We start from the raw sequence: 16,658 nt of genomic DNA, 5'->3' as shown, positions 1-16,658 counted from the left end.
GTGGCTGATATTACTGCGCAGTTCATATATTTTTTGTTGACACAGCAGATCACAGAAGGAAGAATTATGAGTTTGAGCAAACACTTCATTGGTGAAGCACAGAGCAGTTGAAGGCAAACCAAACCATTGCTTCCACAAAAAGACAGATGAATGGACTATAACTACATTATATTATCAAAAGATATCTATCACAATTACAAGTCTGGATAGCTGCAGCTAATGGCTTTTCTACATGGCTGCTAAAACATACAGGTCAGTAAACATGAGAAATCCCGCCACCAGGCGTGTTTTTCCTTAAACATTTAAAAACAGGAAAATGCCAAAACTGAGCAGGAAATACAAAACACATTCAGACAAGAGAAACACAGATATATAAATATCAGGGATGGTTCGTTTAATTTAATAGTAAGAAATTAAAGCAGTGCCTGGTGATAATGACACATTACCACCACAAGATGGCGCCATTTTACCAGCAAAAAAAACAAAAAACAAAAACAGAAGAAGTCTTCACTGTTGGTCAGCTCTTGTATGAAGTGTGTCTCTGTATGACTTGATGCTAACACAGTACAAACATACAGAACCAAAGACCAGAACTGGCAAAGTTCTGCCTGTCTGGTGACATCAGTGTCACCTGGTGATGAGATAATCCGAGCCGAATGAGCCCCGGTTCCTTTATGACTCCAGCCAGGTGTAAATATATTTTAAATGTTGAGCATCAGATTAAACCAAAGACTGCACTTAATCCAGGCACCACACACACACACACACACACACACACACACACACACACACACACACACACACAGAAACAAACAAATGCATGTCTTTTTCCTGAACCCTCCCACCCCTCCCACCCTCATTCTCTCTTACCAGGAGAGGCGACTCCCACCCCCAGTGCCAAAAAAGCCCCACAAAGGCCCCCCCCATCACCCACCTCTGGCCAGAGACCGCTCACTAGAGAGCTCAGAGAAGCAGCGGCAGGAAGCACGGAAACGCCTGATGGCGGCCAAGAGAGCGGCGTCCGTACGGCAGAACTCAGCCACGGAAAGCGCCGACAGCATCGAGATCTACATCCCCGAGGCTCAGACCAGGTTATGAGGACACTGATGGGACCGCACACCTGCAAACACCCTGCACAACACATGCGTGGTTGTCCACACTGAGCTATGAAGATATTTCTGTTTAGACAAAAAGTTCAATTCAATTTTATTTATACAGTTCCAGTTTACAGAACAAAGTCATCTCAAATCCATGACAAGTCCATCATAAGATCCACATAAATCCAATTTATGATAACTGTGTTCATATCAACCAATTCATACAAACCTATCTGAGGAAACCAGTGGGACCAGAACCAGGAAGGACAACCTCCATCAGAACCAGAACCAGGAAGGACGGCCATCTTCCTGGATCGGTTGGGGGTGGAGAGGACAGGAAAGAGGGGTGAACCAGCAGCAGAACTCTAATCCAGGGATTCCTGCAGAGAAAGAAGAAGAGAAACACAAATGAATGACAACAATGCCAGATAGGAGGAGCCCAGTGCATCATGGGACGTCTCCCAGCAGCCTCAGCCTATAGCAGCAGGACTAAAGGATGAATCAAGCCAGATTCTTCAGGAAGGAAAGTCTGAAGATGACCTGAACCAGAATTGTTGCTGAGCTCAGCACTGACTTTAAAAGTCTGTCAGGTCTGGTTCATCTCCGCCCCAACTGGTCCAGGCAGATGGGAAAACCTCCCTAAGCCAGGTTTTCCTTCCTGATTCTGGTTCTCCCTGTTAAAAGGTTTTGGTTTCTCAGGTAGGGGATTATTTATATAAATTGGCTAACAAACTGGACTAATGTGGATTTGGTTTAACTAGGTCACAATAACTGGTTTGAATTGATTATGTTTGTATACCTCGAGATAACTTTGTTGTAAATTGGCATTCTACAAATAAAGCTGCATTGTACTGAATCTCAGAAGGACAGACCTGTTTTCAGCGTTTAATGTCAGAACCTAAATGTTAGCATGAACCAGGTGAAGCAGGAGGAAACCAGCTGTTCAAGCAGGAGGCTCAACACGATCCTGAACATGATGGAACAAACCAAGCCTGGAACAAACACTCATACGGAGGTGACGGACAATCACACACATGCTGGTTAACACTCACACATAATGAACATAGTAAGGCAGGTGGTTCTTTCAGGTCCTCTGGCCATATAAACACAGCAGGCTGGTGTAATATAAAAACAGGGTTTCTCTCTTCCCTCTGGAGAAGAGAATGATTCATCTTTAATCTTCCTCTCCGCCTCCACTCTCCATCAGTTCTTTATGGAACTGAACCACTTCATGGATTTGCTTGCTCTTCAGGTGGAGCCTGATGAAAAAGAAAATTTCTGTTGCTTTGCAGACATGACATATTTTTATAGTTCTGGGCATCTTTTCATTTCTTTTTCTGTCTTCATTTCAACTGCTGAACTGGCCGTGAAACAGGAGCCATCACCTGGTTTTCTACAACTCGTCTGCAGATGATACATTCCTTTCTGAACTGCTTTTGATGTCCAAAACTACAAAAATCATTCAGTCACTTGTAAATAAACTTTGGTTTTAGGTTTCTTCGTATTACACAGAAAGCCATCCAGTGAGTAACAAAGTGCTGATACTGTCGCTGTGTCGAGGGGAATACATGAAAAAATGAAGTGAAATGGGTTTTTGTTTCACCATCTGTGCACAGGTCACATATTTCTTTTTCTTTGGTTTTCCTTTCTTCTTCTTGAATTTGAAACTGACTCGTCTTTTACAAGGTATATTTAGATTGAAGCAATATTCTGTGGTGATAGTGATTTTTATGGAAGTGGTGAGAGTGTTACACAGCTGATGAAGTGGAGTCAGGATGAAATGCTGATTCCATGATGTCCATTTAGTTCAAATATTGGTCTGATTTCATATTTTATCATCAGTAGAGAATGTTTATATGAGTTTGACAAATGTCACAGATAACAGCTTCTTCTGGCTGTTTAAACACAGACACATCTGGAAGCTGTATTTTTGGGAAGACTTGGACATAAATGACTTTAAATCCAGAACTTAGAAGCTGAAGAGATCAGGAGTTAGGTAAAGGTCTGCAGTCCTGAGAATGAAGTTTTCATGATGGGCAAAATGTTGAAGTCTGAACAAGTCTCACATCATTATGTATGTTATGTCCAGTTTCTGGCTAGTTGCTATGGAGACCGTCTGGTGACATCCATAGAAAATATATAAAGTGGTGGTCAGATGTTACTAGCACGTGTTTGAAATCTCAAGAGTCCTGAACTGAAGTTTAAATATTTTAAATAAAAAATATTTGAATTGCTCAAGTTTAAAAGACCATTTAATTCTCCATCAGAATTATTGTCAACATTCTGTCACAAGAATAAGAAGTCGATGCTGGATGTCATCAGTCCGCCATCCTATCAAGCTATTCTCTGTAGGTCATGTGGCACATGTTTTAGCCAGCAAAATTCTAACTCTGATGAGACAAATTTACTTCCAACACAAGTTGTTAACATGTTAATACACATAGCCAGGATATATAGTATATTTTCTTCTGATGTCACCAGATGTGCTTCATAGGTTTCAGCTGCAGCGACTGAAGGCCTGGTCACATCAAACGATGCCGACCCCACATCCCACAGAGGCGAAACTTGGACCAAAGCGTTCACCAACATCAGAAAGTGTTCAGATTTAGTTGTGAACGCTGCAGAATCCTTTCGGGAGTCGGGACAGTAAATGCATCTTTCACCTGCTCTGATAATTCCCTGCAGCTGGACTGTGACCAGGCTTTCACATCTGCCGTCTGCCTTCATGGTACCACTTTTTTTGTGCTATTTTAGATTATTCTTTAAAAGAGGCAGAGACAAACAGGAAGTTCTAGTTTTTCTGTACATCCTGTGTCCTTCTGTTCCGTTTGAAATGTTGGAAAGAAAATACAGAAATGTACAGCAGCAGCTCCATCAAGTGATGTGCAACCTCTTCATAAAGAGACGCTTTCTGATAAATACGATGGCCATTTATTAATCTGTGAGCAAATTTTTGATTTAATGAATGCCTTTGTGACCTGAGACAATGAAGAAATAAGTTTTTTATCCACCACCAATGTACTCACCGCCTAAAAAACACATTTGTGTTTCATTTGAAACTTGAACTTTTGAGGCTTGAGAAGGTGCAGTGAAGCACAGTCGTAATAATCTAATTGAAGCTTTTGACTCTGGAATTGAAAATGTTAAAATTGATCCAAGCGGGTGGTTGGAATCAAAATAATCATTTCTGTTGTTGTCACTCTGAATAGTAAAAAACATTTTTCAGATTGCATCATGGGAAATATGTGATGGTGATAGCATTGAATCGCAAGTCAACACTGATGTGAAGCTGCCTCCTGCTCCTACTACACTTCTGGACTTTCTGATCAGAGAATTAAAATGAGATTAGAGGACTTTCCAGATCTGGTTTAACCCATTATGACCTTCGTCATTTTACCTCCCAATACTAAAGAGATGCATCAAAACTTTTCTAATTCTCCCTATTACAAATCCAAAAGAAAAATAACATGTAAAACAAAACCGAATTCAATGATTTATTAACCTCATCAACTCATTTTTTATTCCCAGTAGAAGATAAACAACATGTCAGATGATGAAACCGAGACATTTTACCATCTGATGGAAAATATGAGCTGATAGTGAATCTGATGCAGGAAATGATTGAATTCTGATTTTGTTTACATGTTACAACTTGTTTGGAAACTGGTTTGTCAATAATATTGATAAACCCGAGGCTAAAGCCAGTCTTGAACATAAAAGCAGAAGGCTGAACCTTTCTGATGATTTCTTCTTCTGATAGTGAAATGTTTCAACTTTTCCAGGAAACCTTCAGGTTTTATTTTTCCAGGTCTGAATGGGTTAAACAGGGACAGTGGAAACCAGTTCTGGTGTTTCCAGTTCTACGACTGACCCGGCAGGACCGCTGCTGGTTCCTCACAAACAACAATCTGGAGATCAAAAGAACTCAGAAGCTTCTGATGAGGATGTTGATGAAAGAAATCTGTATTCGTTTACTTCTTTTATGAAGAGTAAATGTGTGTGTGTGTGTGTGTGTGTGCGTGTGTGTGTGTGTGTGCGTGTGTACAGCATCTTATTACCTCTGTGTTTAAATGATTATGAGAGTAACACTAACAGTGAGCCATATTTAATGTGAAATACTTGTCTTATGAAGGGGAAAGGGCCATAGCTGATGAGTGAGTTTGTTTGTTATTTACAGAACCATCTTTTTATCGATTTTTCCGTCCCAGTAGCAAGTGTGTTTCCTGTGAGTTTGGAGGGAAGTATGAGGTGTGAACAGCATAAACAGAGTCATCCGTTTACAGTGTCAGACGTTATAATCATGTTGGAATGAAGCCGCTGGTCTGATGGTTGGAGATGCACAGTGTCAAAGGTCAGAGAGGTCAGATGTTAAAAGAAAAACATTTAAAAAAGATCAGCTGAAAAATGTCCAGTCTACAACGGAGGTGACTACACCTCGGCAACACCTGTTAGAGGATTCAAAGTGACTTCAAATGTCAACAGTGAAGTTTTTATGTTTCTTCGGAGAGACCTCTCTGAAAGCTCAGCTCCATGCAAAACCAGTAAATCTACCTCTGTCGACTGACTGACTGAAGGAAAACTTGGCCCATGGCTTCTGATTATGCAAACTTTAGGAACTTTGCTGCAAACGGAGCTGTGGGCAGTTAAAAGACGAGTGTGTGTCTGCATGTTGACGTCATGGCTCAGCATGAATGGAGGAATCTGGAAACAGGGAAATGAGCGGCTGACTTCGGATCAGCAGCAGATGGGAAGGACCGAGCTAACGGTGCTCAGCAGAACAGGCTCTTCTAACAGAGATCATCAACGGACAGTTAGAAAGTAAAACTGACTAAACTACATGTCAAATGATGAAGGTGGTGCTCTTCAATTCAATTCAGCTTTATTTATACAGCAACAAAGTCATTTCAAGATACTTTTACAGACTCAATCCAATTAATTCTAGTCCAGTAATTATAAATTAAATGACCCACATTATTCCAACTCACAATGACTGGTTCATATAAACCAGTTGCTAATGACCTGCTAAGGAAACCAGCGGGTTGGATCAGATCTCTTTCATTCAATCTGCCAACCTGAGCTGCAGAAGCAGGCAGTGGAGAAGAAAACCTCCATCAGAACCAGGACCAGGAAGGAAAGGCTCCATCTGAACCAGGACCAGGAAGGAAAACCTCCATCTAAACCAGGACCTCCATCTGTCCAGTCCCATCAAAGCAGCGACCAGTACCCAGTTGTGGTTTTACTGGGTCTGATGCAGGTTCAAAAGGAGGAGAAAAGGTCAGACTCACAAACAAAAAGACCACCTGATTTTTGATGAGTCATGTGATCACACGGTTCCAGGGCTCCTTCACTGGAAACTAAACAGAAAATCTATTTTCTGCTGGTTTGGACGTCATAAAAATGAAGTTGCATAACATAAACCTGAAATATTTCTACAGGTTTCTTTTCATTTCTGCATAAACACGAGCTGAAACATTAGCAGATTTTAGTAAAGATTCAGTCAGAAATGATGAAGCTGCATATAAAAGCCAAACTGATGATGAAGATGCTCCTCCTTGGTGTATCCATCCTTTATGTCCCCTCCAGGAAGGATCTAGCTTTTCTGTTTTCTCTGTGGAGGGTTTTGTCTTCTTTTCCATCATGTTTGCCAGTTTAGCGATTCTGTTCTCAGAGCTCTGAAATCACCGAGATCAAACGTCCTGCAGCCGTTGTATTTTCCTCTGATGTGAGAGAGTTAACTGACAAACATCCTGATCTCGGTTCCTCTTCGTGTTCTTCAGGGACGTCTTCATCTGGGGGGTTCTAGTATAACCGTACTGCTCTCACAGTCACATCTGTCAATGAACTTTTATCATTTTCTGATCACCAAAAAAGCTCTCTTTTGATTGGACTGCTGGGAGTCGTTGATCAGCTTCCCATGGCAGTGTTGAGGCGTCCTGCAGCCTCTGCTGTGACCAGATATAATCCAAATAATCCAGATCTGAGACTTTCTGGTGAAAGTTCACAGATTTGCTTAAAACTCTGTCACTTACTGTCCCATAAAACCTAAAAACACGTTGAATTTCACATGATCAAACTCCCTCAAAACCTCTGTTTTACTCCATCTGACCTATTATTATTCATTATTATGATCATTATTGTTGTTATTATTATTATTTTTATTATATTATTATTTTTATTGTTATTATTTTTATTATTATTATTATTATTATTACATGTAAAACAGCTGCAATCTGACCTGAGCCTTTGGATGAAGATCTGTCCTGATGATGTTTCAGGTCATATTTCTTTAGGAAAAAATAGAAAACTGTAAAGTGTTTACAATCAGTCCATTAAGCTGCAGAAAATGTGTAATTTACCATAAAAGAAGACAAACACAACATTTTGTGATAAGAAAATCTATTTTTTGACCGGAAACTGAAACTGGGTTGAAACGGATCCAGAATATTTCACCTGCAACTCCAACCAGCTCATCAGCTTCACGCGGCTCTGTTTCCTCAGGAAGAGATGGGAATCTGCCAGACGTGTGTGTGTGTGTGTGTGTGTGTGTGTCGTATAAGGTTTATATAAATGACCACGTGGAGAAGCGTTGTGTGTGTGAAGTGTCCATGAAGTGCTTCCTTGTTTTCTATATCGGGCCTTTCCTCAGTATGATCCTGTAGCTGCATATAGTCCTTCTGTAGATGAACTCATACCTGCGACCGATTTCTTGTGTTTGTACAGAAAATGATGAGGGTGTTTCATGACGCATGCAGACACAATATTCGTACATATAAATCTATATCTAATTTGAAAACTTGTATTTGGTTTATTTATTCTCTTTTTTCTTGATTTTTTTTAAACTATGAAATTCTGTTCAAGTGATCTGTCATGCTCCCCTAATCTTACATTGTAATGTAAAGAGATTATTATATGTCCATAACTATCGATGAACCCATAATAAAATCAATTATCAACATTTTTCCTCGACTCATCTCTAAATAAAGCGCCGATGGGATGCATGATGTGGGTCCATGGTGGACTGAAACCTGCTGATCTCACAGAGTGTACAGTCTGATGCTGATATATCAAAGAAATGGACCAAGATGGCGGCTTGAGCGGACGCTCTTTTTCACCCTGTCGTGCCAAACTTTCTAAAATGTTATGGAAAAGTTTTAGTTAGACGCTACTTAGCATTGTTTGCAGGTATAAACTAAAAAGAAATCCAATGTTTTCTCGAGACAGGAAAAGAGCCTCTAAAGAGAGCAAAAACCCGGCTACTAGCAACAGCACTGTTGATGCGGGCGCGGGACACGACTACACCAAAATGGCTAATGCTAAACAAGACACAATATTCTCGGGCGAAGAAGATTTCCCACCCCTGCCTCTTTCACCTGAGGGGTCCCCATGTAAAGAACCAGCTCACAGGTAAAACGCTAACAGTTGAGGGGAAAAGCGGCAACGGTTGTGATAAAGACGTCATTGATGTTCTCTCAAATCTGATTAACACCTGCTTTGACCCCATGGAGAAACTGGTTAATGATAAGTTGCTAAAAATTGAGGGCCTCAAGAAATCGGTCGACTTTGCCTTTCAAGAAATTAAAGATGTAAAGAAAAGGGTCGATGTACTTGAAAACAAGACAAACACAGATGCCGCTATCATTGTCCGACTGCAGGAAAGACTCGTTGAGTCTGAACGCTACTCAAGACGCTGGAACTTGAAACTGTACGGTGTACCAGAGACGGTTCCCAAAGAAGATGTGAAAAAAGAAACAATCCGAATTTGCCAAACTATTTTTCCGGAAGGAAAACAGAAACTGCCTGACATGATTGATAGGAAGGCTGAAGGACAATGAGATCAAACCGAAAGGGATCATTCTCCAGTTTTCGTCCAGAACCTACAGAGACTCCGTGTGGAAAGCCGCGAAAAATAACGCCTTTCTGAAGGAACGCCATCTTCTCCTCACAGAGGAGCTGTGCACAGCGGACCGGGAAACCAGAGCAGCGCTTTGGTCACGGATCCAGGCAGTGAAAAGAGAGGGGAAGATCGCCTACTACGTGGTGCCCGTGCCTACATCGACGGTAAAGAAGTGGGTCTTCCGAGGGCTGAGAACTACCAGCCTTTGGTTATAGCTCAACTTTTTTAGACCGATGGAGCATCTGAGTTCCTGAGGAAGACAGAACACCTGTCCTAATGCCATTAATAACCTTTAACCAGCATTTGCAGTTTTAACTGTGGGTTTTTAATTAATGTGTTAATGTTATTTTGGCAGCTAAGAATTAAGTTCTGAGTTGAGTTATATTTGCACTTTTTTCTGTTAAGCTACACTTACAGTTTTTTATAAGTGGCGTAAAGTTGGTTTACAATGAGGTTTTTTCCACTTTGTAAACACTGGCGCATGGCTTGGAAGTAACACAGCACACTCCTTTATCTTCTCAGGTTTTCTTTTTTCTAACCTGTCTTTATCTTTAGGTTCTTTGAATGCCAGGGGGTTAAAAACTGCCACAAAACGTAAAGCTTTGTTTCTTTTTTCTAAACAGCTAAATACAGACTTTTTTTTCTTTCAAGAATCACATTCTACAAGTAATGACACAAACTTCTGGAGATCTCAATGGGGTGATAATATATATTCTTCACATGGAAGCCAGCATTTAGCTGGCTCTCTTACAGTTAAAAACACATTTGGAGGTGACATCATGGTGAACAATTGTGATAGTCAGGGACATTTTGTGTTTATGATAATATCCATTTACAATAAGATCTTTATTACCATTAACTTATATGGTTACAACTCAAAACCTGAAAACTCTCAACTTCTTTCTCTGATTGAGAATTATATAATTGATGGTCTAAACAAATTTCCTAATGCAATTATTATAACAGGAGGAGATGTTAATATGGTATTAGATAATCAGTTGGATAAATGGCCACCACAAGCTCTTACTTCCAATAGTCCTTTAAGTTTATTTATGCAGATATATAACTTGAAAGATGTCTGGAGAGAAAAATTCCCTTCAGACTCAGTCTTTACTTGGAGTAATAATGATGGATCCAAGCAGTCTCGTATTGATTACTGGTTGGTGTCTGATTGTCTGGATGCAAATGCTGTTGAAATTAACATCCTTCCTACCCCGCTCACAGATCATAAAGCAATCTACATTTCTATAAAACTATCTGAAAACGAGTCCCAAAACAAGAACGCCTACTGGATTCTAAACAATTCATTGCTTAAACTAGACATAGTACAACAAAAGATTTCTGAAACAGGCTCTTACTTTTTAAATCTTGCTAAAGAAGAAAACTGCTATGGTAAAAACTCAGAACTTTTCAAATTTGAAATTTCCAAATTTGTCAGAAAATTCAGTTCTGATTTACATAAAGCAAAGAAAGCTGAAGAAAATAAAATAATTTCTGACATTATGAGAATCTCCAAGAAAAATCCTGCAAACTTGTCAGATGATGACAAAATTAGTTTAGCCTCTTTACAAGACAAATTAAATGGTGTTTATGAGAATAGGGCTGAAGGAGCCTTCGTAAGATCAAGATTGAAATGGTTGGAAGAACTGGAAAAACATCGTGGTTGGAAGAACTGGAAAAACATCGTGGTTGGAAGAACTGGAAAAACATCGTGGTTGGAAGAACTGGAAAAACATCGTGCCAAAACAAAAACTCTGCAGAAGTTAAAAATAGAAGGCCAGGTAACCGCTGACCCCCAAATCATCGCAGATTCTGTTAGCTCTTTTTATAGCAAACTATATGCATTCAATGAACCAACTGAAAGCGCTGAACAATTTGAGTTTTGAAACACAGAAAATACAGACTTCTGAACGTGAAATATGTGACTCTCCTCTTTCAATTAATGAAATACTTTCTTCTATAAACCGTTTGAAAAATAATAAATCCCCTGGGTCAGACGGGTTAGCTGGGGAATTTTATAAACAATTTAGTGATAAAATTGCTCCCTTTCTAACTCTTTAGAGAGCATAGAAAAAGGCTTCCTTCCTTCAACTGTAAACCAAGGGGTAATTACCCTTATACCTAAACCCAAGAAAGACATACTTCTTATTGACAATTGGTGCCCTATATGTCGCTTTAATAATGACTATAAGATCTTTGCATCAGTTTTTGCAAAAAGGCTTAAATCAGTCTTAAATTCAGTTATTGGAGAAACACAATCAGGATTCATGCAAAACAGACACATTTCTAATAATATCCGCCTTGTTCTTGATACCCTGGGTTACTCACACTTGATTACTGGTAACAGTCTTATACTCTTTCTAGATTTTTACAAAGCGTTTGATTCTGTTAATCACAACTTTATCTTCAGCTGTCTTCATAAATTTGGTTTTGGCTCTTTATTCTGTAATACCATCAAAATTTGTATAAAAATGCTAACTGCTCAGTCAAATTGAAAAATGGTACCTCCCCTAGATTCAGTCAGGGATCAGGCAGGGGTGCCCAATTTCACCATATCTTTTCCTATTAGCCACTCAAACCCTTGCTGACTATATCTCTATAAATCAATTAAAAGGTATTTTAGTTTTCGGTGAAGAAATTCTAATCAGTCAGTTAGCTGACGATACTACCCTTTTTTTAAGAGACAGCAGTCAAGTTTCTTGTGCTCTAAACCTAATCCAAACTTTCTCTCATGTCTCGGGACTTCACCTTAATGTTAAAAAATGTGAACTACTTCCTGTTAAAGAGAGTGTAACATACCTGGGCATTGTTATTTCCAAGAATGATTTAGAAAGATGCTCGTTAAACTTTGCTCCCTTAATTGATAAAACCAAAAAACGCTTTAACCAGTGGCTTCAAAGAGACTTGAGTTTGAGAGGTAGGGTACTACTTTCCAAAGCGGAGGGAAACTCACGGCTTACTTATTCTGCTTTATCTCTGCATCTAGACACTCAGACTCTTAAATCTATTGACCAAATGTTGTTTAACTTCATCTGGAAAAACCGTATTCATTATTTAAGAAAATCTGTGGTAATGAACTCCTATGAAACAGGAGGTTTAAATTTTCTTGATTTTACAACTCTAAATAATACATTCAAAATAAATTGGATCAAATCATATTTAAAAAATCCGTTCTCCATTTGGAATAGTTTTCCTTTTCACGTTTTTTCAAGTGTGGGTGGGCTCAGCTTTCTTCTCCTTTGCAATAATAATGTTGAGAAAATTCCAGTAAAACTCTCTGCTTTTCACAGACAGACGCTTCTTTCATGGGCACTGATTTATAAACACAATTTCTCCCCTCATAATTTTTATATTTGGAGTAACAAATACATTCTTTACAAAAAAAAAGGTTTGTTTTATCATAATTGGTTCAACAATAATATTTTACTGGTGGGACAGCTCTTTAACAAGAATGGACATGTACTTAGATATGAAGAGTTTAATCTTAAGTATAACCTGGCTGTACCTCCGAAAGAGTATGCTATTGTTTTTGATGCTGTTACTAAGGAAATCTGGGAACTCTTTAAGAATACTGTAACTGATGAAGATGTGTCCTTGTTAACTGTAACTGACACCACTGTTGGAAAAACCTGTTTCAGTTTTGCTCGGAAGAATAACAAAGTCATACGTGCCCTGTTTCAACAAGATGTAATCTCTGCACCTTCTGCTCTTTTATTGGAAAAATTTTGTTCCTGACTCACAATGGAAAAATTTTTGGACATTGCATCAGAAGTTGTTAATTAACAATAAGATGAGAGATGTCTCTTTTAAACTTTTGCATAGAATTTATCCTACTAATCAGTACATGGTAAGAAATATTAAAACAACTCATCCCAACTGTACGCTATGCAAAGAACACCCAGAAACAATCAGTCACCTATTTTAGAACTGTGATATCACAAAGAAATTTTGGAAAAAATGTACACATTTCATTAAATGCAATATTGACACCAAATTTCTGCTAAAATTTGAACATATCATATTTGGTTTTCATGGAAAAAACATGTTCTTGAACAAAAGAGTAGCAAGTAATCTACTTATTATATTTGGCAAATTTCATATTCATAAATCCAAATTTTCAACATCCCTACCTTTTTTCCCTGTATTAATTAAAGAAATTGAACTTTATTTATGCACTATATCTAAAAGCTTAAACAAAAAAGCTATAAATACATATGAAAGTTGTCTGTCCTTGTTTTTAATTTATGGTAATGTATTTTTTGTCATTGGTAATATATGTGCCACCCCCTGGCATTCTCCTTGTTAATGTTCTTTGTGTTTTGTTCTGTATGTTCTATCTTTGTCCTTGTAAACAAAGATATTTTCACAATAAAGGAAAAAAAAAAGCACATTATAAACAGTATGAATTCACACTCACACGGTCATATTTAATGCTCTTTACACCATGGATCTCCATCGGGGTCAACATCTGCAGTTTAAGTGGAGGAGGTCGGACCCAAACAGGACATCAGGGGAAGAAATAAGAAGTTTACGCAGGAAAACAATGAGAACAAAAGACCGGAAGAACCAAGCAACCTAGACAAGAACAGATGGCGCGGATCTGGTACTGAGCAAAGGAAACTCAGGAGCGTTTCTACAGTCATTAGAAACAGAAACCAGGTTTAACTACAGCCAAATAAAACTCAATGAAATGTCAAAGATTTAGTAAATATAAACAGACAGAGAACAAAACACGAAAACAAAGATAATTTTACACGCAACACCCACTTTATCAGGACCAGCTCAGGTGGAAAAAACAACAACTTTGGGCCCCAGCGTGGCCTGGTTTAACCAGCACCACCTACCTGCTGACCATGTCCATCCCTCTATGGCCACAGTGGAGCATCTTCTGATGCTACTTCCAGCAGGATAATGCACCATGTCACAAAGCTCAGATCATCTCCACCTGCTTTCTAGAACATGACGATGAGTTTCCATCACCTTGTGCAATCTATCACACCAAGAATTAATAAGGGGGTCCGACCTGATGGATGAATATTGAGTGTGTTCTGCCTGCTGACCACATGATGGCGATCACACACGGAGAAACAAACAGTCCTTCAGATTCCATTTTTCCCATTTTAAAATCCCTCCTTTGGACCGATTTTTTGTTTCCATTTCAACTTTTTGTGCCATTTATGAATTTCTTGACCTAAAAAATAAAAGAGAAATAAAACCAGAATGTGGTTGTTTAAAGCCAGTAATTCCTCTACAATAATGCAGATGTTTCAGAAACTTTGACAGAAAGTCTGGAAAAAAATTTAAACACTTGATTAGCAGGAGCTCAAAATAGAACCAGAGATTATACAGTTTAATCTTACCGTTTGTCTTATTTATGATCCTTCTTTCTTTTTTTGAAATGTCGATGTGGGAAATTTAAGTTAATTTTTTATTTTATTTTATTTTACTTGAATTAATTTATGTGTTAAATTCTCAATCTTCTGTTGTTTTTGTTTGATTCTCAGGAACCAGATTTTACGTCTTTTTTTCCGGGTAGAAAATGATTTTAGGTGAGTTTATGAATGCAGCATGTTAGGTAAATGCCATGTGTGGGTTAGGCTCAGCGGTTCACAGCGTCTGAGGTACGGACAGATTCACCAAACAGACGTCCTGCTGGAATCTTTGTTGTACATCATCATCATGTTCTCCTTCGGGTTCTGGATCTGATTCTGGATCTGAGGGGGTGTCGTGCTCATAAAGTTTTCCCTTATTGAAGAGCAGCTTTCTGAGCAGTAACTGGAGTATTACAAGTCATCATCTCCAAGAATCCAACCAATCAGAAGATATCTTCTGGCTGTGGAGAAAGCTCTCCCTCATTCTGAGATAATTAAACCCTATACGGAGTCTTGCTTTTTTATTTTTTTTATTTAACCTTTATTTAAGCAGGAAAGTCCCACTGAGATTAAAAACCTCTTTTCAAAGGGAGTCAAAAGGCAGTGAAAAATCAGCACATAGTTAGAACATTAAAACAAACTACATAAATATAAAACCGGTCATGAAAAACAATTGCAAGTTAGTGAGGAAATCTCTGATACTTTCAGCTTGGTTTTGAGGGCATTTAAGGGCAATAATTCAGTCAATTTCAGCCTTTCTGCAACATGTTCCAAGCGAAAGGAGCTGCATGCTCTTCCTGAGCAGCTGATCATTTCTTCAACACTTCTCTGTGTGGTTAAAGCACACAGATTAACAGATTAACATGGAATTAACTGGACTGTCAGTAAAAGTGTCTCGGAATAAGTTTGTTGTACGTTGATGAGGTATAAATAAAGCTGAACTGAACTGTGAAACTAATTCCGAAATCATGCGATTTATTGCACACTCGCCCTTCTGTATTCTGGTGCCATCTTTCTGACGTCTCAGAGGCAACAGGAAGTCAGTCACTGTCGGTCTTGATTTTATTTTATGATTTCCAGACTTGGTTGTAGATTGTGTGATTGGGTTAAAAGTGGTGTAAATGAGCAGGAGCTAATCAGGACTTAATGAAATCCCATGTCGTGCGGGACTTTACATGATGGTGGTTGTAGCAGTTCAGCTGTCATGAGTATGCTGAAGCAAAGTCTTTATGTGTCTACTCTCACTGCTTCATCATACAGTCAGCTTTGTTGCTCCTGTACGACGCTCAGAAATCTTCTCTTAATCTTGTGTGATTATCCCTGCAGCCATCAACAGCCCCAGGGAAGAGGAGGGATCTCTTCAGTGCCCTCAAATATTAGCCTGGCTCTGAGACCGGATTAAGACCCAAATCAATTACAGCCAGCAGCTGATGAGTCATTTTCTCCCCGTCCCCGTCCCCGTCCCTGTCCTGATAACACCCTCAGGACTTCTTAGGATTACATTTAGGACTTCCTGCTGATCATGGCAGTCATTTTGTAGGGAAAGGAGGAGGGAGGGCTGTCTCAGTCTAGTTTGGGTGGTGTTCATTTTTAGACCAAAGGGGCCAAATTATGAAGCCCTGCAGTCTTAGTGGAGAGCCCGCCCCCCAAAGAACAATACAAATGATAACAGATACGTAAATTTGGGCTTTAGTTGGGCCAAAAAAAAAAACAAAAGCCAAACAAAAAAAAAAAAAACAAACAAACAAAAAAACTGATGCTGAGAACCAGGCGCGATTCTAGGATCAGAGGCTGAGCACCTAGACAGCTACCCAGCCAGGCAAGAGAAACTTCACTGTTTTATATAGTTTTACACAATTTCATTCACACATTTGTGACAGAAAAGCAAAACACTTTTTGGTAAAGTCTGTGACTAAACCGTCAAATCTGATAGTTATTTAAATGCTGAGAAGAAGAGGAATGGATTCATTAAATAAACATCTCTGATATTTAGAGGAAGACACCTCATTCTGATACAGCAGCTCCTCATACACATAAACAGTATGGATGTTTCTGGAATAAACCACCCCCCTATAGTGAGTACCAGAAATACCAAAAATGGACCTTGGACTTATTTTTTGGACTTGAAATACAATGCACAGCATGTAAAACACATTAACAGAAATTGACCTTTTCAATCTACACTACCGTTCAAAGGTTTGGGGTCACTTCCCTATTGAATCCCATGGCAAAGTGACCCCAAACTTTTGAACGGTAGTGTATGTATAATATAAATATACTTAAAAAAAAGTGATT

The 16,658-nt window shown here is 38.9% G+C and overlaps 1 protein-coding gene and 1 long non-coding RNA gene across 4 annotated transcripts in view; both read left to right on the top strand.

Annotated features, from left to right (window-relative positions):
- The window catches only part of dlgap1a (discs, large (Drosophila) homolog-associated protein 1a), a 99,308-nt gene extending 97,913 nt beyond the window's left edge, over positions 1-1,395 (top strand). For all 3 annotated transcript variants that reach the window (XM_041991601.1, XM_041991600.1, XM_041991599.1), the window contains exon 15: positions 874-1,395. In XM_041991601.1, coding sequence (XP_041847535.1) covers positions 874-1,098 — 225 coding nt within the window. In that variant the 3' untranslated portion in view covers positions 1,099-1,395. The remainder of the gene's footprint in view (positions 1-873) is intronic.
- A 3,315-nt stretch (positions 1,396-4,710) lies between these two features.
- LOC121644876 lies at positions 4,711-8,055 on the top strand. The gene is made up of 2 exons (XR_006011324.1): positions 4,711-6,351; positions 6,393-8,055. It is a non-coding gene; the product is annotated as an uncharacterized LOC121644876 (long non-coding RNA).
- The last annotated feature ends 8,603 nt before the right edge of the window (positions 8,056-16,658 follow it).

The sequence above is a fragment of the Melanotaenia boesemani genome, chromosome 8 (genome assembly GCF_017639745.1).
Source record: "Melanotaenia boesemani isolate fMelBoe1 chromosome 8, fMelBoe1.pri, whole genome shotgun sequence".
Classification (NCBI taxonomy): Eukaryota; Metazoa; Chordata; class Actinopteri; order Atheriniformes; family Melanotaeniidae; genus Melanotaenia; species Melanotaenia boesemani.
The sequence above is the reverse complement of the archived record's forward strand: the minus strand, read 5'-3'. Positions and strand labels throughout refer to the sequence as shown.